Source organism: Physeter macrocephalus, chromosome 2, assembly GCF_002837175.3.
Source record: "Physeter macrocephalus isolate SW-GA chromosome 2, ASM283717v5, whole genome shotgun sequence".
Taxonomy (NCBI): Eukaryota; Metazoa; Chordata; class Mammalia; order Artiodactyla; family Physeteridae; genus Physeter; species Physeter macrocephalus.
In genome coordinates, this window is record NC_041215.1 from 94,117,352 (window position 1) to 94,140,176 (window position 22,825).

The 22,825-nt window shown below is 38.9% G+C and overlaps 2 protein-coding genes across 2 annotated transcripts; one reads left to right on the forward strand and one right to left on the reverse strand.

The window, feature by feature from the left end:
• Positions 1-5,637: 5,637 nt before the first annotated feature.
• LOC102988643 (non-histone chromosomal protein HMG-14-like) lies at positions 5,638-9,521 on the reverse strand. The gene is made up of 2 exons (XM_055079324.1): positions 9,439-9,521; positions 5,638-6,022 (listed from the first exon to the last, which is right to left on the reverse strand). Exons 1-2 carry the CDS (start codon positions 9,519-9,521, stop codon positions 5,686-5,688), a joined length of 420 nt encoding a protein of 139 aa, XP_054935299.1. The 3' UTR covers positions 5,638-5,685.
• A 347-nt stretch (positions 9,522-9,868) lies between these two features.
• On the forward strand, positions 9,869-12,001 carry LOC102988362 (mitotic-spindle organizing protein 1-like). The gene is made up of 2 exons (XM_055079326.1): positions 9,869-9,883; positions 9,990-12,001. Exons 1-2 carry the CDS (start codon positions 9,869-9,871, stop codon positions 10,437-10,439), a joined length of 465 nt encoding a protein of 154 aa, XP_054935301.1. The 3' UTR covers positions 10,440-12,001.
• The last annotated feature ends 10,824 nt before the right edge of the window (positions 12,002-22,825 follow it).

Here is a 22,825-nt window from a genome sequence, read left to right on the forward strand (position 1 = left end):
TACAGGTCAGTCTTGGCTCCCGGTACTTCAGCCATTTCCAGGCATCCCGCTGAGGGTCATTTGTTAGGATAGCACACTGAGGTCCAGTTTCACAACTGGTGCAAATCTACTTGTCTTCAGTGCTGAAAAGAGGAAGAATGTTAAGAGAAAACCAAAAAAGCAGAAAGCAGGAACCAATAACAGATTCAAAAAATGGTTATGTCTAACAGGCCCTTTACATGTAAATATATATTAGTATTGTCTTCCCAGCTCTGTATTTAACATAAAACAATGACCATTTTGAAAATGAAACACCTATATTTAAAGCATATAACATGAGGACATTAGTTGGAAAAGAAAAAAGTTGACAGGAACTTTTGTTGGAAATTTTAAAAGGACTAAATATAGATCTTCATAACTGTTGTAAAAAAATTTTTAATTGTATGATTGACAAAAACAAAAATCAACCTCTCTTTTCCTTCTCTCTGTCTCATACATCAAAATTAATAAATTCCCCCCAAAGTATAAATTATTTCAAAATACAGACTATTTGTAAATTTGTATTTACAAATAAAATACTGAATACATGTTTTGTTATGTTGTTCACTGTTTATTGATTAAAATGCACTTTACTGGATTAAAATTTTATTTTGTTACACATACATTAATTTAGGAAAAAAAGAGATGAATGCTTTACCCCCTCTAATTATTGCTTCTTCTTTCTTAGCCTTCCAAAGGAGGGAAACATAAAGGATGAAACTTAACAAGATCAAATGCAAAAATAGCCTGTACTTCATCAAAATCACTTATGAATACCACATTTATGAATATTTATGTGTATGTTCATAGGAAGCTATGTCTTCCTTGTGATTCCTTAGAACATTGCCAGAACTATTTTTTGTTTTATAGATATTCAATTAATATTGATTAAACACCTTCAGTCAACATAATATGAATTTTTCCTAAACTTCGATTAACTTATCCCAAATAAATTAATAAACTTTAAAGTGTTTTTGAAAAGTACATGGTTCTTATACAAAAATAATTTACATCAGTAAATAATAGTGGAGTGACGTCTATAGGTAGGAGATATATCAGCAATACAGAGATAATAAGAGTGACTAAACACAGATTACCATCCATGACAGTTATTCTTGGTTCCCAACCCCCTTATCCTTTACCACAAAGACAAAAAAAGCTAAAGACTCACTTTCCCAAAGTCCCTTACAAGGAGATGTAGCCATGTGACACAGTTCTGGCCAATGAAATGTAAGGAGTCTGTAGGGTGTGTTTAGGAAATTTTTCCTTTTCTAATATAAGGAAAGCCAGATATGGCTAGCAGCTGCCCTTCCCCTCCTTCCTGCACTGAAAGCTGAAGTGACGGCTGGAGCTGTGGCAGCCATCTTGGAATCAAATGGGAAAGAATAAGAGAATCACAGTGATGCTGGTGCTGACATCACTGAGATGCTGACATATTGCCCTCAGCCACCTCCTCCCAGATTTTGTGTCATGTGAGAGAAATAAAACCCTATCTTTTTAAGCCACTATCAGAGTCTCTGTTGCTTAAAATTGAAAGCCTTTGTAACTGATAAAGAATTAATAAAAGTATTTTTTAAGTACACAAATAACGACTAGAGGTTCAAAGAAGGAAATTACATAAAGTAGAAAGACATAGGAAAGGCCTTGAAAAAGACTTGTCATTTGTTAAAAGCATAAGAGGCTGGGATATGAAAGTAGGGTGAATTTCAGGTAAAAATTATGCTATGGGCAAAAGATTTGAGGAAAATGTAAAAATTATTCTTCTTTTATTAAGCCATCTGTTCACAAGGTCATTTTGCTTAGTTTTATTTAAGGCTAAAGATTGATTTATATATTTAATGCTGCCAAATATTAACACATTCTCAATAATACTTGCTATATCACAAAAATAACTGATTTATTTTGGCAATTTGGTGAAAAAATGTCCCCAAAAGTATAAATAATGAAGCATTTTGCAATTTTAAACTCCACATGAACTATTTTAAATGTTTTTTGAGTAACTTATACTTATTAAAGTTTATTTTACATTTATTTTGTTTTTCTTTCTTTACTGTGTTTTTATAAACTAGGGAAACAACAACATCTTAATCCCATTTAATCATGATAAATTATTATTTATTACAAAAAGAAACTATCAGTAGCCAATGAATCATTGCATTCTTCATAAACCTGATTATTACATATACATTCTAAAAATAGATACAATAATGAGCTCCTTGCCTCTGCATAGATACGGGAATCATAATTATAAAACTGTGCAGGCTTCAGGTCAAAGCAGTAGGTCAAAGCTCTGATCCTAACCAACCCAGGACAAAGCTGCTGATTAAAAGAAAAAATTAAATAACAACAAAAATCCTATCCCAGTGCAAGGGAATGCACTTGACAAATTGTTTATTAGATTCAAATGTCTTTGCTCAGCATGGGCAAATTCATTAAAAGATGAAAATGAAAGCCCGATGAGCTTGTAAAAATGAGAGTTCTCCAAATTTAATTCAAGGTTGAGGATGATCAATTTGGTTATTTATTCAGTGTGTAAGAACACTGGATAATTGGTGTTAGAGGGAAAGATTGGTTTTTATTCTCCGAAACAATCTCTAAATATATAATTTTGGCATTACTCCAATTTGTACATTGTCATATTTCTGGAAGTATGCTTAATTATGCAATAGTAATAACTATGGATGCTTTGTGCCAAGATATCAAGACCAAAAAGTCTGTTGTGTATCAGTCTTCCCAAGCAAATTAAATAATCTTAATAAGTTATTTTAGTACAAGTTAAATATTAAGATGAGTTATATAAGACAAATAAACTGATGCATAATGGCCTCTAAGACAGATATGTATGTTTTAAATTCTGAAGAGTTCAAAACAGAGATGACATTAAAATGCTAATATAAACTCCCTGTGCAAAGTAAAGCTGCAAAATGTTATGTGAAATTATTTTTAATAAATCAAACTATTTTTATACTGAAGTACTAAAAGGGTACCTGCTGGAAAGATGCTCAATTTTACTATGTTAACTAATGGGAATATAAAAGAATTTAAACAAGAAAATAGCTATGTATTTGTCATTTTAATTCATATTTATTTTAAAATCCTTAATCCTGGAACATATACAGATGTGTATATATGTGTGTATGCACATATGTATGTGTGTATGCATGTATTGGTTTTATTGTCCATTCATAGCTTCAGAGACCTGATCTATTTGCAGCTAAAACACACTGGTCTTGGGATCTGACTCGCAATAGTATCCTAGGGTCAAAGACTAACTTACTTTACTTTTAAAACATGTTTAAGCTTCTGAAGATTATCTGTATTTGCTTGTGTCAGTTACATATTGAATCCTATTCAGCAAACACTGCACAGCTGAGAGCAAGGTTCTAGCCCAGACATACAGGAGATACATATCTTTCTCAAACTTCCCTGACTGCCAAAGTTAACTACCACCACAAGCACCCTATTTTTAACAAAACCAAGGAATCATAGTTTGTTTCTTTCAAAATTTCTTTACCAACAAAAACAAATGGTCCATGTTCTGGAGTGAAGCTGGCAAACCTCCCAACAAGGCAGCCAGCAGCAAGAGAGTATCCTGTCCCCATAAAAGAAGCTGGGGTTTTTCTGTCCACCCCAGGCTGACAGGTATGGGGGAGGCCAGGCAAAGCCAGACAGAGCAGATCCAAAATCTATGCATGCCCATCTCTCTCTCTCTCTCTCTCTCTCTCTCTCACTCTCTCTTTCTTTTCTAAGGTGGCCATCTAGCTTTAGTAATCTGGACCATGAGGTAAAACTGATTTCAGTATACATGAGGGAAAACCTAGTAAATTAATGAATTCTATTTTGATACCTAAGGAGTTTAGCCAGACATTTCTAAGTTTTCCTCATCAACTGCAAACATTACTTTTCTGTTTTATTTCTCTCAACCTAAGGATGCTAATCTTTCACATACCATCACTTTTGGCGGGGATGGGGAGATTTCCATTATCACTGCCTCCCTGGTGAAAAGTCCACACTCTGAAGTCCAGGATTCTTCTCTTTCTTTTCTTTTCAGTAGACTTTATTTTTTTAGAGCAGTTTTAGGTTCACAGCAAAATTAAGCAGAAGGTATAAAGATTTCCCATATACCTCCTGCCCTCACACATGCATAGTGGTCCCCATTATCTACATTCCCCACCACAGTGGTACATCTGTTATAACTGATGAACCTACATTAATACATTATCACCTGAAGTCCATAGTTTATATTAGGGTTCACTCTCGGTGTTGTACATTCTATGGATTTGGACAAATGTATAATGACATTTTAATCCTCAGCAACTGTACAAGTTATTCTCCATTACAGAGGGAAATTTTTATAAATATATATATTTTTTAAGAACTAATTCTTAAAGCCAAGTTATTATAATCAAATTGCTTCAACTCTTGGTGGATTCACAAAAATTCACATTGCTGTTGCCAAAAACCTGTTTTCTTTTTTTTTCTTTCATAATTGAGATTTTATTGGTTGTTTTGAGGATCAGTACACAGACATTTCAATTTGTACACAATTCTCAACATACGTACCAAAAATCTAAAAAATCATGCAGCTGTGATTCTTTTCTGAACAGTTATTCCAGTGACTTTCCAGCTTAAAATTTAGGGGCAAATTTTCCTTCATAGGATATCAAGTACCAATATCTTCAAATATTGATATGCTGTTACATCGTAAGTCCCACTAATTCACAATTTAATATCATGTACACTACATACTCAAATTGTCAGCCGTTCACAGTACATTAACAGTTACTAGAAGAACTGGACTACCACGACCAAAGATGTTACAGAGTGCACAAAATTCTGCCCAGGAGAGCCAAGATCAAGGGGTGAGTGGTTTGCTTTAGGAAACAATTCTACCAAAAACAACATCGGAAGAGAAGTAATTTAAAGTGTTTAAGACATTAAATGCACAACTGACTCCAAATTGCCATTTAGTATGCTTTGTATTATAGGATATGAAAGCTACCCTCCATCTGTGGAATGTTAAGCTGACACCCAAGACAATCAAAGCCTCCCATATTCAATATCCCACTATTTTCTGGTTGTACCAAAAAATAAACAACCAGCAAATGATTTCACCTCTTCATACTCAAATTGTCAGCCGTTCACAGTACATTAACAGTTACTAGAAGAACTGGACTACCACGACCAAAGATGTTACAGAGTGCACAAAATTCTGCCCAGGAGAGCCAAGATCAAGGGGTGAGTGGTTTGCTTTAGGAAACAATTCTACCAAAAACAACATCGGAAGAGAAGTAATTTAAAGTGTTTAAGACATTAAATGCACAACTGACTCCAAATTGCCATTTAGTATGCTTTGTATTATAGGATATGAAAGCTACCCTCCATCTGTGGAATGTTAAGCTGACACCCAAGACAATCAAAGCCTCCCATATTCAATATCCCACTATTTTCTGGTTGTACCAAAAAATAAACAACCAGCAAATGATTTCACCTCTTAAAAAAAAGCATTTACACTTAAAAAATGGAAAGAGGTGGGATTCCCTCCTTTTAAAAAATGTTTCTAGAGCTACTAAAAAAACCTGCATTTACAAAAGAGTTGATAAAAATATTCTTCTGGATTGTACAAGAAGGGAGACAGCGGCCACTGATAGGACCAGGTGTGTGATATTAATCAGACTTGGCTTCTTTCTCTCCTGCTTCATCAGAAGCTGGGCTCTCCTCATTTTTAGTCTCTCCATTTTCTGCAGGTAAGTCTTCTTTAGTCTCTTGGTTAGCCACTTCGGCCTGTTTTCCCTTTGCTCCCCTTTTCCCTTTTGTTTGCACTTTTTTGTCGGAAGATATATCCTTTCCTGCCGCCTTTTTTGGCTTCGTTTCCACTTTTGCAGGAGCCGGTGTAGCTGACAACCTCGCCAACCTCCTCTTGGGCTCCTCCTTCGCCGCCCCCTGGGCGCAGCTTACCTTCCTCTTGGGCGTCTTGGCGGCGAGGCGGGCGCGTGCCCGGTGCCTGGGGGCCGCGGCGCGCCTTCGGGAAGCTGGGGGGCTTGGCCGCTACCGCTCCTCCCGCCGCCCCAATAATCTGTTTTCTAGTGCCTCAAATTTTTTTGACAGAGTTAACTGGAAGGCTTAGTATTTGTTTGGGATTTTGGTTTTGTTTTGGCTAATTTTGTTTACATTTTTTTAAGCAACAGAATAAAATAGCCAAATTGAAATAATATTCTACTAAAGTAATCATTTGTTTGTTTGAACTAATTGACCAATTTTAATCATGACAGTGTTATTAAATACAGTGTAAAGTGCCCTGACTGAAAATTAAACTTGCTCGAAATATGGAAATTCAGAAAATGTAACTATATGCATTGCCTGTATACAGCAAAATTTGCATATCATTAATATACCCTCATCAGACAAGAAGGTAATACCATGCAGGCCATTTAAGTAACCTAACAATACAGTGTGCTTTTAAAAGCTTTGAATACATGGAGCTATACAGAATAATATTTATGTTACTAAACAGTGTGTAAGGATGCATGGCTCTTGAGTGCCACATCAGTTGTTATTTAGGTTTTTAGCTTGTTCAGACATCTACCATTTCTTACAAGGATCAGGAAAGAAGCCAGACCGAGATCATGTTAGGCTGATGCTTAGCCGGGCAGATCGTCAAGTAGCTTGCGTTGGTTTTCAGAGCCCCCTTCCCTTTGCCTGACCTTCCCTAGGTGTATCCCCCATATGTGCCTCCCTAGTGCCTCCCACCATATAACTTCCCTCACTATCAAAGCAGCCTCCCACCCCTCACCTAAACCTGCTCCAGGAAATGATGGGATAGACTCACTTTCATGTATAAATAGCTGACAAAGCTTCACTTGTTATCATTCCTGAGTTATATAAATTATAGGTAAACAACAAATAAGCAAAGAGCATATTTGCAAAGAGCAAATAAGCATATTTAATTCTTAAATTTCAGGGTCCTGGCAAGTGAAAAAAGGATTTTTGCAGGATGGTATGGGAACAGGGAGGGCGAGGGGTGGGTGTCTTCTCAGGGAAAAGGATAGGGGAAGCTTAGTAATCTCAAATTATTTTCAGAATTGCAGTAAATATTCCTATGTACTTAGGCCAGGTGAAACATTTCCCCATAAAATGTGACTGCTGATATTTGCTTATATCAAATAGCTGAACAATAGTCTGACCTACAGCTTGATAACTTAAACCATAATTATTTACAAGCCTCATTTCAACCTGAGTCACACCACCCCCCAAATTACACTAAACTAGAGAAAAATACTTGGTTGTCCACTGCGCGTCGATGCTGATCTGTCATCTTTCACTCTATCCCTGTTGCCTATTTTACCCTGTCAACCCCAATGCCTTGGCTCATACACAAAAGAGAAGAATTCCATTTTCTCATCCTAGCATTAAAAGAACGAAAATAGTAATTTTGTACTAGGCTAAGCAAGGAACAGGTTGAGAGACAAAGGGCCGGAAAATATGTGAGAATTAGGAGAATTGCCAAGAAAGTACTGAAGTCTCCTGATATGATGAGGCTGTTTGCTAAATCCTTTCAATGCTTCATGAACTATATAAAGAGAGAGCAACTTCCAGAGCAGCATTAGCCAAAATTCCTGTTCCTGTCTCTTGTCTCTGGCAATGGACACAGAAAACAGTGTAAGATGCATCCACCAGGTTTGACAGCAGCTGTACAGCTAATGAGAGATGTTCACTATGTTTAATCATATATGTTCAATTGTGAGCACCAAGGGTCACTGGCATTTTAGGCTGCATTCCTCCCATGTAGTTTCCTTCCTCCCTCCCTTCCTCCCTCCCTTCTTCCCTCCCTTCTTCCCTCCCTTCCTTCCTTCCTTCTATTTTAAAAATATTTTCTATTTTCTTGTTTTCTATCACTTCAACCCAGTGGCCGTTCAGTGACCCCTACTGTGGTTCTGTTTTCCAGGAAAGGCCACATAAACAGGGCAAGAGGTCCCAAGAATTTATGGGGAAAGAGGAGCATTGCCTTGAATGGGTAGGAAATTTTAAAATAAGCTGTGTCTGGGAGAGTCTACAGGGTTCTCCCTAACCCAATGCCACTTCATTTCCATGATGGAGGCTACCACAGGTTGTAGGTTAAGAATTCAGATGAACTACACATGGGCAGACCTCCTGGATGAGTTAAAGAAAGACATCTTTTTTTCTGACAAGCCTCAAAAAACCAGAATAAAGTTGTAGGATGTGCTTCACACAGACTAACAGAAACAAACAAAAACAACATTTAATAGAAAGTAGCATAGTGCAGCAGGAAAAGCAGTGGCTGTGGAAACAGGAGGTGGGATTCTAATTGCTAGGCTAGGCTGTATAGCCTCAGATGTGTTGCTTACTCTGTGGCCCTGTTTCGCCAACTGCAAATCAAGTGAGCTGTGTTCGAGGATCATGGTTTTTTTTATTGTTTAAACACTTCATGATAGTAAGACTAGAAAATTTGATTTAAACATCCTATGTGTATTATATTTCTATTGCTGTGTAACAAATTACCACAAATTTAGCAGCTTAACACAACACACATTTAACATCTCATAGTTTCCACAGGTCAGGAGTCAGGTCTCAGCAAGGCTCTACAGGGCTGCAGTCTAGGTATGTACTGGGGCTCAATTCTTCTCTAGAAGCTTAGTTCTCATATGGAAGCTCAGCTGGTGATCTGCTTCCAAGCTCATGAGGTTGTTGGCAACATTCAGTTCCTGTGGTTGTAGGACTGAGGGTCCTGACTTCTAGCTGGATGTCAGCTGGAGGCCACTGTCAGTATCTAGAAGCCAGCTACAGTTCTTTGCCAAAGGGCTTTCTCCAGAGGCCCTCTGATAGCATGGCAGCTTACTTTTTCAAAGCTAGCAAGGGAGAAAGAGAAGAGCCTACTAGCCAGATGGAGTCTTATATGATGTAATCACAGAAGTAACATCCCATCACCTTTGCCATGTTCTATTGGTTAAAAGTTAGTCACAGGTCCCAGCCACACTCAAAGGGAGGGGATTAAACAAGCACATGAACACCAGAACGCAGTGGTCAGGGGGACCACCTTAAAGTCTGTCAGCCACACTTTTGTATTTTTTCCCACACTCTGTCCTTCAGCAGATCCTGTCAGTTCAACATTCAAGACATACTCCAAATGTGCCACTTTTCATCGCCTCCATTTCCAACCCAGCCTCCCTAGTCTACGTCATCATTTTCTGTCATTAACATTACTGCTAAAATCTCTTAAATTGTTTCCCTCTCTCTTGCCCTATTAGCTTAAAACCTTCCAGTGGACTTCCTGTTATATGTGGAATAAAATCCAAATGCCTTACTTGCATGACCTGGCCCCTGACCACTTCTGTGATCTCATCTGCTTCTGTTCTCCACCTTTTCTCACTCCACGTCTGCTACCACCAAGCCTATTCCCACCTCAGGACCTTTGCGCATGCTTTCTCCTGACAGAAATGTTCTTCCCTTAGATCTTTACTTGGTGGTTCCTTCTCTTCATCCATTCCTCACTCAAATGCCGCTTCCTCACAGACCTCCCTAACCACTCTAGGTGAGTTAACCAACCCTTGCCCTATTCCAGGCATTCTCTGTCCTGATACTCTGATTTATTTTCTGCATAGAACTTACTGGTATGTGAAATATGTTTTATTGTTCAAAATTTGTGTCCTCCACTTAGAATGTAATGTCCATGAGGACAAGTCACTGTATCTCCAACAGTGCCCAGTATCACAAATACTGAATGAAGAAAACATAGAAAAACCAAACTCAAATTTTTAAAATTAATTGAATAATATTGGTTATCTGGAAATTTACTATATTGTCCTTAATTTTTTCAGTTTGCCATGGACCAATGACAGGTTTATCAGTAACTGCCACCTATTCCTGCCCAGCTTTTTGAAGACCATTACCTTATTTTATCAACTCCATAGCAATTGTTTCCATGAGGGAGGCCCTGTACTGAGTCTAAATAGCTGCTGAGTGCTTGGGAAATCGCTATCTTGAGTGACAGACTCACAAGCTTTCGATCAAGACGTACAGGAGGCGAGGCGAGGGCAAGGGGCGGAGCCTGCCCGGCGGGAGCGGGGGATGCGCGGTGTGACTGCCCAGGAGAAAGGAAGGCGCTCCAGTTCCGGGTCAGGTCCTTCGCCCTCCTCCCTTGGCCTCCGGCCTCCGGCAGGGCGAGTAGCAGCGGCGCCGGGGTGGCGGCGGCGGCGGCGAATCTGAATGCGGTGCGGGAGACCATGGAGAAATCTCTGCTTGAAATTTCAAGAATTTTGAATACTGGATTAGATATGGAAACTCTGTCTATATGTGTACGGCTCTGTGAACAAGGAATTAACCCAGAAGCTTTATCATCAGTTATTAAGGAACTTCTCAAGGCCGCTGCAGCATTAAAGGCTGCTGAAAATATGACGAGCTGACTTCCTGAAGAAATCCTGATGAGATATGTCAAGCTCTGCAGGAGGATTGAAGATTGCATTGTAGTTAAGAATGTACAATGAAATCACTGCATGTAGCAATGTGGAAACATTGGCCTTTTTAAAAGAATGATAAAACCATAGCTTTATAAATCAGTGGAAAGTGGCTTACGGAGAAAACTATCAGTTGTGTTTACACCACATCTTTTTTTTTTTTAACAGTTCTAATGCTTTGTCACTGCTGTGTTCATATTTATGTGTTTCTTATTTATAGCTCTGATAGCTTTAATTTTCTAAGCAGTCTGTCTATCAGATGTGCACATCTGCTGTGCCTGGTTGAAGTATAGTGAAACCCATTGGTAGTAATGTTGTAGTTATGACTTGTCGACATTTCCATTATAAACTTTAATTTTGAATTGTTTATGCAAACTAACTGGATTTATGTTGTATTAGGCTGAAAGTTGACAATTTCGGCTACCAGTTGTGGATTTTGACTTAGATTCAGTATGCATATCAGAATCTTGTTTTTTAAAAGAGCATGGAAAAACATTTGTTGTAAACTGCTCTTTAACAAAGAATATTTCGTTTTTTTAAACATAAAATTTGGCAGTTAATAGTGTGAAGCAGATCATATTTGTATTGATTGAAAAATGAAACTTAGAAACTTAGATTTTAAAAGTAATGACAGTGCTTAGCTTACCATTATTTATCATTTCAATCATTTAAATTTAGTGAGAATATTAATTGAGAATGTTTTTCTTTCTAATTTTTATACTCTGTAAATCACGGCCTTAAAAATAATAATGCATAATGAAACAATTCCATCATGAAAAGTCTTTTTTACTTTTGTTACATAAAAATAATTTGAGTGCTAACAATATACCTTGAGTGGTTATCTAGTAAATCACAAAATAGATGGTGTCACTCAACGAAGAATATTATTTTCTGAAGGAATAAAGATTTCCAGTCATTAAACAAAAATTAAATAATCAAGTGTTCTGTATCAGGAATTCTAAATGTGCCTTTCTAAGATCATTTTTATGTGTCATTATTTTTACCCTGAAAGTTTTAACTAATCGAAGTGATGGTCCAAAATAAATTTTAGAAAACTTAGCATGGATTCTGTTCCTATAACAGAATCTCAGTGGAATATTTTTCCCAAGACTAATACAAATTTAATCTGATTTTTTAAGACTTTGTTAGCTTCCATTTACATGATAGTATAGGGACTTCCCCGGAAATCCAGTCGGATGTTTAAGACTCCCCCTTCCAATGTAAGGGGTGCGGGTTTGATCCCTGGTCACGGAACTAAGATCCCACGTGCCGTGGGGTGCAGCCAAAAATTAAAAAAAAAAAAAAAAAGATAGCACAAGCATATACTCTTTGGTAGCATTTTTTGTTCTTCAGACAAACCAAAGTGATTTTAATAAGGCTTAATAATATTTAATGGCAAGCTTCTGTTCTATTTTAAAAATTTAGTCTTTTGACCACTTTAACTTTTTAAATACATGACATCTTTACCAAATGCACTGAAGGTCTATTATAGGGAGAACTGGTTGGGAGACAATACAAGTTTTGATTGTAAGTCATTCGTTTAATTAAAAAACATTGCAAATACTGCATGTTGTTATTTATATAAAATCAGAAAAAGGACATTCTTGTCAAGTTCCAAAATTTGTATATACTTTTAGGTTATAAGAGTTTATAGTTTTATTTATGACTTTGTGGATTCTTGTCAAGTTCCAAAATTTGTAAATACTTTTAGGTCATAAGAGTTAATAGTTTTATTTATGACTTTGTGGATTATGTTATTTATGTGTGAAACAAAGCAGGAAAATATATTGAAAAGGAGTTATGTTTATAGAGGACTTTTTTAATGTGTTACATTTCTGAAATGTAAACATATATTTCTAATGCGTACTTAAGTAATGTTTAAGGAAACCAAAGTAATGCATTGTTGTGCATCTTGGCAGTGTCAAAAATAAAACCATTTTGGTGGTAAAAAAAAAAAAAAAAGACGTACAGGAGGCAATGACCCAGGCATTAGGAAGAGACACCTCTTCCTCATTTAGGAGAAATTCCTAAAATCAGTCATTTCTATCTTTAGTGAGCAACTGATATGCAAAGGAGGTAGGATGATATGGTGAAAAGAACACTGGTCCAGGAGCAAGGAGACCTGAATTCTAGACCTGATTCTGTAGCAACAAAAAGCAATTTAGAATGTCATGTATTTGCCCCGAGCCTCATTTTCCTCATCTATAAAAAGACAGAGTTCAGCTAGATGACTTCCAAGATCCTCTCAAATATTAAAATATTTTTTGAAATCTATGAGTTCCACCCATCTATAAGATTCTATAAAAGGGTAGCTGCTGAGTTGAGTTACTGAGCAAAAGTCTGACCTACTAATTACAGCACCTGTAGAAAGGAAGAAAAATGACCAACAATGACAACAGTAACAGCAACAATAACAGCAACAGCAAAGATGGTTCATCCTGTTCCTCAGAAATTAGTCACACTGTCTTTCCATTAACAGTTCTATTATAGTTGCTGACACTTGTCTTTCAGCCTAGTCATATGTTACTATCTCAGCAATAAACACCTGAGCCAAAGGACTAGTAGTTGCTTCAGTTATCCATATGATATTCTGAAAGCTCCTTATACTCCAGCTACCCAGTTTGGAATTCTGGCAGCACAGAGGAAAACTTTCTTTTATCTAGTCCACAGAAATAATGTATTAAGACAGAAAACAGATTTACCAATTTGAGGGCCAACAAACTAGTTGGATGACATAGACATGGCTTTCTAGAAAGCTTTGGGAATCTTAATTTTGTAGTAATGATATGTGGCCTATATACATAACACTTCAAAGTGATTCCACATGCCATGTCATTTTTGTCTTTCCTTTCATAAAATTGTACTATTTAAGCTCATTTGTAGTCCATACTAACACATTGCATGATACTCTAATTAAAGCAATAGTAAAAGGTTAAAGTTACTTAAGAGGAAATTCATCTTTTTTTTTTTTTTTTTTTTTGGCTGTGTTGGTTCTTTGTTGCTGCACGCAGTCTTTCTCTAGTTGCGGTGAGCTGGGGCTACTCTTCGTTGCAGAGCATGGCCTCTAGGCGCGCAGGCTTCAGTAGTTGTGGCTTGTGGGCTCTAGAGCTCAGGCTCAGTAGTTGTGACACATGCGCTTAGTTGCTCCACGGCATGTGGGATCTTCCCGGGCCAGGGCTCGGGGCCATGTCCCTTGCATTGGCAGGCAGATTCTTAACCACTGTGCCACCAGGGAAGCCCCATTTTTTAGTTTTTATGGGTTGCCTAGTATCCATGTGAATTAAACAAATGCTCTCCTAAAGAAATTAACCTTCAATTTGATTATGCTTAATTTGCTCGAGGTTAGACCAGTTATAAAGACAGCCTAGGGTAGTTTCCTCAAAGATAAAACTATCAAATTTGGCCTTCTACTTTAAGATAGCACTGTGGTTTGACAAAAATAATGGACATTAGAAAAACACACAGGAGCAACTGACACAAAAGGACTTACAAAATCTGGCAGACAATGCAAAAATAATGCTTCTTGGAAAAAAAGAATAAACTTGCTTTTAAAAAAGCCCTTGAAAGCAATTCAAAAATAAGAAACAAGGGCCTCCCTGGTGGCGCAGTGGTTGCGCGTCCGCCTGCCGATGCAGGGGGACCGGGTTCGCGCCCCGGTATGGGAGGATCCCACGTGCCGCGGAGCGGCTGGGCCCGTGAGCCATGGCCGCTGAGCCTGCGCGTCCGGAGCCTGTGCTCCGCAACGGGAGAGGCCGATTATGCTTAATTTGCTCGAGGTTAGACCAGTTATAAAGACAGCCTAGGGTAGTTTCCTCAAAGATAAAACTATCAAATTTGGCCTTCTACTTTAAGATAGCACTGTGGTTTGACAAAAATAATGGACATTAGAAAAACACACAGGAGCAACTGACACAAAAGGACTTACAAAATCTGGCAGACAATGCAAAAATAATGCTTCTTGGAAAAAAAGAATAAACTTGCTTTTAAAAAAGCCCTTGAAAGCAATTCAAAAATAAGAAACAAAAAGGCAAATATTTTATTTCACAATCTTCAAATATTTCATGACTGCGCCATTGGAGTTTCTGATTCGTTCCAATGACCATCTTCCTCTGCCTTTGCCCTCATTTTGAAAGGCTTCAAAATGTGTACAGACCACCCAGGCAGAGTTGACGTTGAAGTTGGGAAGACCACACTTCCCTGCAGGCCGCTTCAGTCTGCCATCCACATGCTAATAAATAACTAAAACAAAGTATATGAGGCCTGAGAGAAAAATGCAAGCAAAGTTACAAATATAACACTTTCCCATGTAATTCAGACAACAGAGAAAGAAAGAGAAGGGGACGGATGTGGTGAGAAGGCATAAATGTGAACTGACCAGGTCAGAAAGACCTGTGTTGGCAGTGAGAAGTGATGTGAAGTGTGTGTGTGCTTTAATCACTATCAGGTGAGTAGATAACAGCCTCCATCTTCTTGTTCGTTTTACCTGTGTGTTCACAGATTGGTAACTGAAAGTGCAAGACAGATATTCTCTTCCAGAGGATCATTTACAAATCACAGCTCATTCATCACATGGAATGATTCTAGAACACTCTAAAAGGTGTTCATCAAATTAAAATGCCTCAGCTCTCTCATAAGGACATCAAGCACTGTTGCTATGGCAACAATGCTAATGCTGGAGGTGGGGGACCCCACTGTGATGACGTGGTTAATTAAGGCTGTAGGAATTCATTGTGATCATGTGCCACAAAGTGTCTGGATGTTAAGATTATTTTGAAAGCTCTAGAACATGCTATTGTAAAACTCTCAATCAATTTCTGCCTTCTAGATTGAGGACCTAGAATTGTTTTTGTCCAAAAAGAACCACTCCCAAGAGTCTTTCACTCACATAGCTGAAGAAATTTCCTTCATCTTTCTCTGGGGCCTGGATACCAAGGCATGGAGATGCCAAGGGGCAAGGGTGAACAGGCCCCTGCTCTGTGAAGCATATCTGAGATCCAGTCATTTAATCAACTTTGGGCTCATGCTTAGACCAGTGACCTGACAGCTTGACTGTGTTTCTGAGAGATGAGCTGAGGGAAGGGACAGTAGTGTTCCTTTCCAAGGCCACAGCAATGGTGTGAGCAGTGATTCCAAAGGACACCTGAGACTGCTGGAGCAGTGACCTTCACAAAGGCCACTGGTGGCAAGGCAGCAACAGACTGTGATACCAAAAGGCTGACGTGGGAGAACCTGAGTTCTTGCTCTCAGGCACATTTGATGTGGTGCTTTGAGACTCTCCCAGTGGTATCTGCAGAAAGAAACCAGGTGAAGGTTGGACTTGGGGCAGTCACATAGGCTGGAAGTTTGTGTCATAATAATTTGTATATAAAGGGGGAATTGTGACCTTATTTTAGTCATAGGCTACAGAGACCAGGGACATACACTCCAACATCTATATAAGCTCCTTGAGGGCAGAGGTCTCTGTGGCTTAGTTTATCTACAAATATGGGTAAAAGTTGGGTTTGAGGATTAAATTCATGTATAATTTATACAAATATAGTTTTATATTTGTACCATATATAAATTTGTTATATTTATATATTACTGTGTTTATTATATATTTATATAAAATTTATATTATATAAGATACTTCTATATGAAATTAAATTACACAGATATAAAAATCTTTAAGTATCTGGCCATAAGAGATCAAGAAATAAGTAATAGTGTACAAATTTATATATTTACCCCCCAGGAGAGAAGGAAGAAAGGGAGGGAGGGAGAGAGAAAGCAAAAGAGAAAGAAAAGAGAGGGATGGAGGGACGGAAGAAGAAAGAAAGAATGAGTGCATAAACAAGCAAATATTCCCCTGATGTGTCTAGAGAACAACGAGAATCCCTAAATATGCAGGGGAATGTTCTTAGAGAAATAGTACAGAAAGTACCCATGTAAATAAAACAACTCCATATGACACACATAAATCCACCCCGTTTTAGCTGTTGACACTTAACACTTTAGTTCCTACATCCACAAATACTACGTGGCTGACAGGAGCCGTGCAACAGGAGCAGCCGCAGGTCACCCCAGATCAGAAGGCCTGCCTGGGCCTCTCACTGGGGCATGCCTGTGTTTCCAGCCTTTGACACGGCCCCGAGGAGGCAGCTAGTGGGAGACAAGACGGTGGCTCAGGCTCACGTACATAGCAAGGCAAAAACAGACTACCTTCCTCTGTCCACAACCATTCCTCTGAGTGCTCTGTGGAAAGGTGGTGTCCTGATCCCACCTATAACAGCAGGGTTGAGCAAGGCTGATGTGACACAGGGTCTGCCCTGGCCCTGCTCTACCCCCTTGATCTCCTGTCATACATTCAGTTAGAAATGCTGGCTTCCAGTCTCTCTCCTCACTACACTACCCTGCCCACCTCTTCTCAAAAACACCCAGATTATCTAAATTCTATTAAACTACAACCATATGTATTTCCCCTATGTCATAATATATAGAAAACCACACCACGTATAAGCCGGCACCGAACTGGTCTAATTCTCCAAAGTGTTGGTCAAAACTGGATGTGGGGACTTCCCTGGTGGTGCAGTGGTTAAGAATCCGCCTGCCAATGCGGGGACACGGGTTTGAGCCCTGGTCCGGGAAGATCCCACATGCCGCGGAGCAACTAAGCCTGTGAGCCACAGCTACTGAGCCCACGTGCCTAGACCCAGTGCTCCGCAACAAGAGAAGCCACCGCAATGAGAAGCCCGTGCACCACAGTGAAGAGTAGCCCCTGCTCGCCACAACTAGAGAAAGCCTGCACGTGGCAACAAAGATGCAACACAGCCAAAAAAAAATGGATGTGGATCAACGGATCCTAGTGGAAATTCCTCACTGTGTTTATACTGAGTGGGAGAATCATCTCCATGCCGTTGTCATTCTGGAAGAAACTTAGTAGTCACCTAAGTAGAGCCAAAATAGGAAAGGGAGAACATTGGTATCAAAGAAAGACTGGGCTACGAGGTCACTCCTGGCTGGGACAGTGCTGGCCACAGAGCACACACTCATCCGACGTGGGGTGAGTTGCTCAGTTGATCCTGGCTGTGGTCTTGACTCTGCTATTTACTAATTGAATCAACCTAGACAAGAATCACAACTTCTCCAGTACTCAGATTCCAAACCTCTAAAATAAGAAAATTAAACAAAACTTTTGTTTTTATTTTTCAGAAATTGAATCTTTTCTTCAAAAAAAAAAAAAAATCTTATGTGTGAAACCCAGTCGGGTAAACTGATACAGGAGTACCTGCATATGTGTAGGGATGTTGGGGTGAAAGGGAGCAGAATCTCTTCCACCGATTCCCCTCGTCCTTCTGCCATCACAGAGTTTGAGGATAATTGTGACCTCTCAGCTATTCCTCCAGGAAATCTCTAATATTTGATGTGCACTTGCACCCGCTTTGGTGATGCAATTATTATGTTGCAACAGAGACAACTACAGAGCAATACAGACTATGTTCTTCCTGCTGCTGCAGGGCTCTCCAGGGTAAGGAAACCCAAAAAGGAAACCCAGTCATTGGGGTTCTGTAACTTTCCCATTCCCACCCCTCACCATTTCACCCAGAGCACCTGTGCTTTACCTATTTTACCTGTTTCAGGGCCCTGTAAAATTTCTTTTGAGAAGACGATTCTGTTGCTTTAAAAGTTCAAAATCCTCTATTTTAAAGCAGTGGTTCTTAAGCACTTTTTCACCTTAAAGCACAAGAAAGATGGCATTGCCATGCACCTCACATTCCCCTGGACATGCCCAGAGTGGTAGGCAGCATCTCCACCCCTCCTCCCACTCAAGGACACAGAAAGGCTTGCGAGAGGGTGACAGCGATGTTACTATAGGGTTTGTCTTGAATATATGTATTTGTTCCTCCTCTGTGGCTGACATGATTGCTGTCCCCACCACTGTAAACAAGAAATATATAGGACACATTAATATTAACTTTACAATTCTTTCTAAATGATAGGGTTTAAAGGAGATGAGAATCACCAATACTTGGAGGAGGATGAGGGGACAATATGCAGGATTTAAAGAGATGATTTGATGTGTCTTTGTTTTTAAAGCCTGTTATGTTTAAAATGTGTGTGTGTGTATAAACACATATATAAAATACTAACTGATATTTTAGTCATTACCTATGACCAGTAATAACTGAGGTTTTTCAAATAAAATTGCTCATATAAACACAATCTGCATAATCAATAATCAAACTTATAAATGAATCAGAGTAAAATCACTCATTACTATATTTGGGGCAATGCAACCTTTCCTCCGCCCCACAGTTCTCCCCAATACTTTATGTACTCTACACGGTACTCGGGTGGGATGTACCCCACCACCCCAAACCCAGAGAGTGTGCCTGTTGGCTCGAATAAACTACACAGCTTGGAGCTAGAGGGAAATATCTGTTTGGGGCACCTCCCTGACCCACCTGGAGTGTGAGGTGAGACCTGGTGCTCCACTAAATTCTCCTTTATTACTTAAACGTGAAAAGGCCCATCAGGTGTGTCAACAGGGTGACTTGGGTTGTGATCCAGGTATTTTATTCAAATTCTTTCTTATAACTTCAAACCTTACATAATATCAATTCTGGGTAAAGTATTATTATCCACACGCCCAAACAAAGACAACCTGATCTTTTCCTTTTTTTTCTTTTTTTTTATGGGGGGATATCATGGAAATCTAATTTAAAATCAACTCATTACAAATGTATTAGAAATCAAATCAGTTATTTTTACATCAAATATGCTACTGAAATTTATATACTTACTATAGTAACATATATACCTCCCTTCCTTGTCCCTTCCAAAATAATTTTTTTCAGAAGTAAAACAACTTCTACACTGGGAAAACAGTACAATTAATTTTATTGGTATGTGCCAAACTTTCCATGTAAAATTAGAGATGAAATTATAGTAGCTATACTTAAATTTTTGTAATTTTTAGTAATTTCATTATTAAGCTTACATAAAATTACATGAAGATAATTTCATTGTAATGTATGTGATTTTTAATACCAAAAAGGTGCTTTTAGAATAAAATAGAATCTGAATTTGCAGGAATCATAGGGATCATTTTGTATATTTTAAAAACCACTTTATTGGGGCTTCCCTGGTGGCGCAGTGGTTGAGAGTCCGCCTGCTGATGCAGGGGACACGGGTTCGTGCCCCAGTCTGGGAAGATCCCACATGCCGCGGAGTGGCTGGGCCCGTGAGGCATGGCCGCTGAGCCTGCGCATCCGGAGCCTGTGTTCCGCAACAGGAGAGGCCACTGCAGTGAGAGGCCCGCGTACCGCAAAAAAAAACAACAACAAAAAAACACTTTATTGAGGTATGGTCAGCATGCAAAAAGTTGTACATATTTAATGTATACAATTCGATGAGTTTGGAGTTAAGTGTATACCCAAGAAACCATCATTATAACCTATGCCATAAACAATCCAGCACCACCAAAAGTTTCCTACTGCCCTATTTATTTCTTTATTATGATAAAAAACCACTTAACTACCTCCTGGCTCTCAACTCTACCCTTTCAGCAAAAATTTAAGTATTCAGTACAGTATTGTTAACTACAGGCACTGCGTTGTGCAGTAAATCTCTAGATGGATCTTTTATAACTGAAACTTTGTACCTTTTGACTAATACCTCCATGTTTTCCCCTCCCCCCAGCCCCTGGCATCTACCATTCTACCCTCTGCTTCTAGAATTTTGACTATTTTAGATTTCTTATATAAGTGGAGATCATTTTATATTCCCCCACACATACCTGCATCTCCTACAACCCTCACCTCTATTCCTGCCAATCAAGCCCCAATTCAATGAAATTACAGTATAGAAATAATCAGTGACTAAAATCTGTCAACTAATTGGCATTAACATAATTGGGACCCAGATTTGTGTCATTGATATTTAGTTTGGGGATGTTTCAGCTTTAAAGGTGTGAGAAGAACACTATAACAGTCTTTGGGGGGGTTATTTATTTTTTGTTTTGCTTTATTACAACAGTCTTTATAGAGATCTAACTATTTTGTTTGAGATTTTGGGGTAGAGTAGTGGGGGACTGAGGCCCAGGGACTTGGGGGAAAGAAAGCAGGGGAAAATGTATCAAATCTGAAGGGAAGCTGAGCCCAGCAGCTGGGACCCAAGGGGAGAGGGCCAACTGGAAGACCTCCTGATGGAACATGGGCAGGGAACCTAGGGGCAGGGATTTTTGACAGACAGCTTTCAAGTCCTTTAACTCTTCTTATTAACAACTGTAATCTAACATCTGCCCTTTTAAACTTTTATTTATTTATTTATTTATTTTTGCGTTACGCGGGCCTCTCACTGCTGTGGCCTCTCCCGTTGCGGAGCACAGGCTCTGGACGCGCAGGCTCAGCGGCCATGGCTCACGGGCCCAGCCACTCCGCGGCATGTGGGATCTTCCCGGACCGGGGCACGAACCCGTGTCCCCTGCATCGGCAGGCGGACTCCCAACCACTGCGCCACAAGGGAAGCCCCATCTGCCCTTTTTTTAACTGAAGTATAGTTGATTTACAATATTATATTAGTTTCAGGTGTACAACATGGGGATTCAAAATTTTTATAGATTGTACTCCATTTATAGTTATAAAATATTGGCTATATTCTCTGTGCTCTACAATATATCTTTGTAGCTTATTTATTTTATATACAGTAGTTTTTACCTCTTAATCCCTTACTCTATCTTGACCCTCCCCCTTCCCTCACCCCACTGGTAACCACCAGTTTGTTCTCTATGTCTGTGAGTGGTGTTTCTGTTTTGTTATATTCACTAGGTTTTTTAAAATTTTGTAGATTCCACATATAAGTGATAACATACTGTATTTGTCTTTCTCTGACTTATTTCACTCAGCATAATACCCTCCAAGTCCATCCATGTTGTTGCAAATGGCAAATTTTCATTCTTTTTTTATGTAGTACCTGCCTAACAGTTGCTTAGAACATGAAGGGAGTGGTTCTCTCCTGTGAAGAAGAGGGAGAAGGCTCGACATGGAGTATGGTGACCAGATGGCCAGTGACAATCAAGAACTGAGACAGTAGTTAAATAAAAAGTGACAAATGACAACACAACAGGCAAGACTCCAAGGAACTTTCAAAAATACCCATAAGGGAAATGAGTTTCAAGTGAGCAAGCAAATGGGCGTTCGCATAATTTTTATTTGGATATTAATAGAAAGGACAATCGCAGAAGGCCAGAAAATATAAGGCACTCCAGTTACCCTTGGATTATCTAGAACATTCTACTCACAACTGGATTCCTTTTCAATGACTCTGGAGTTACAATCATGACTAAGTATAACTTTCTAAAAGCCTGACAAATGGCAACAACTTGCTAAAACCAGTCTACTTTCTTTACTTGAGGAAGAGAAGGTAACTATTTGTAATTGGAGACCTTACATCTTTTGTACCTCTGTGTAACCTCAGGGAATGAGGGAAAGGAGCTCAGAGAGAGACGAGAACTAACATTTACTGAGCACCTACTAAGTCCCAAGTGCTTTACAAACATTGTCCTAATTTAATCCATAGCAACCTTCTGAAGGAGTCCTTATAAATCCTATTTTATAGATCAAGAAATTAGGGTTCATGGTTAACTCACCTACCCGAGATTACTGTGTTTCCCATGCTTGAGTAAAGAATAGACCCCTTTTATAAGAATCATCAAGAATATGCCAAGTCCCTGGTTTAAAACATATTGATCCAAGATATGTTTTTAAAGGATCTTTTGGTTATAAATTTTAACTAAAAAGAAAAAACCTTTTACTCATGTAAGGGTAAACAATAATTTAAAATATCACCATTGAACTGAAAACACACACTTCAAAATATAAGGACCTGAAAATAATGTCTTCAGACCCCTAGGTGTCCACAGATTCTTGAGAAACATTACTCTTCTACCATACTCTCATCATTTCGGGTGTCAATAAAAGGATTGGACAGTGCTCTATATCATAATAAGTAGAATGTTCGATCGTTAGAACTAGTTTTTAAGCTTACCGTTGGCCACTAGACATAAAAATCCATATTCCTGATTTCTAATTTGCATACACATTTCTACAATGTATACTTGCATCTTTGCAAAGCTTTGTCAAAATGAGTCAGCCTCAGAAGATCAAAGTCATGACACCCTCATGCTGTATAAGGCCATTATTTTTGGACCTGGTTTCCCCCAGGGTGTATCCTGCTCCTGTGAGCTTGTTCAACAGCTTTGAACAGGCTGAGACTCTTGTTACCAAGCTGATCTGGCCTTTCTGCCCCTCCCTTCACAGATCTGCCTTGTTCTAGGCTCAATTTGAACAAACCAG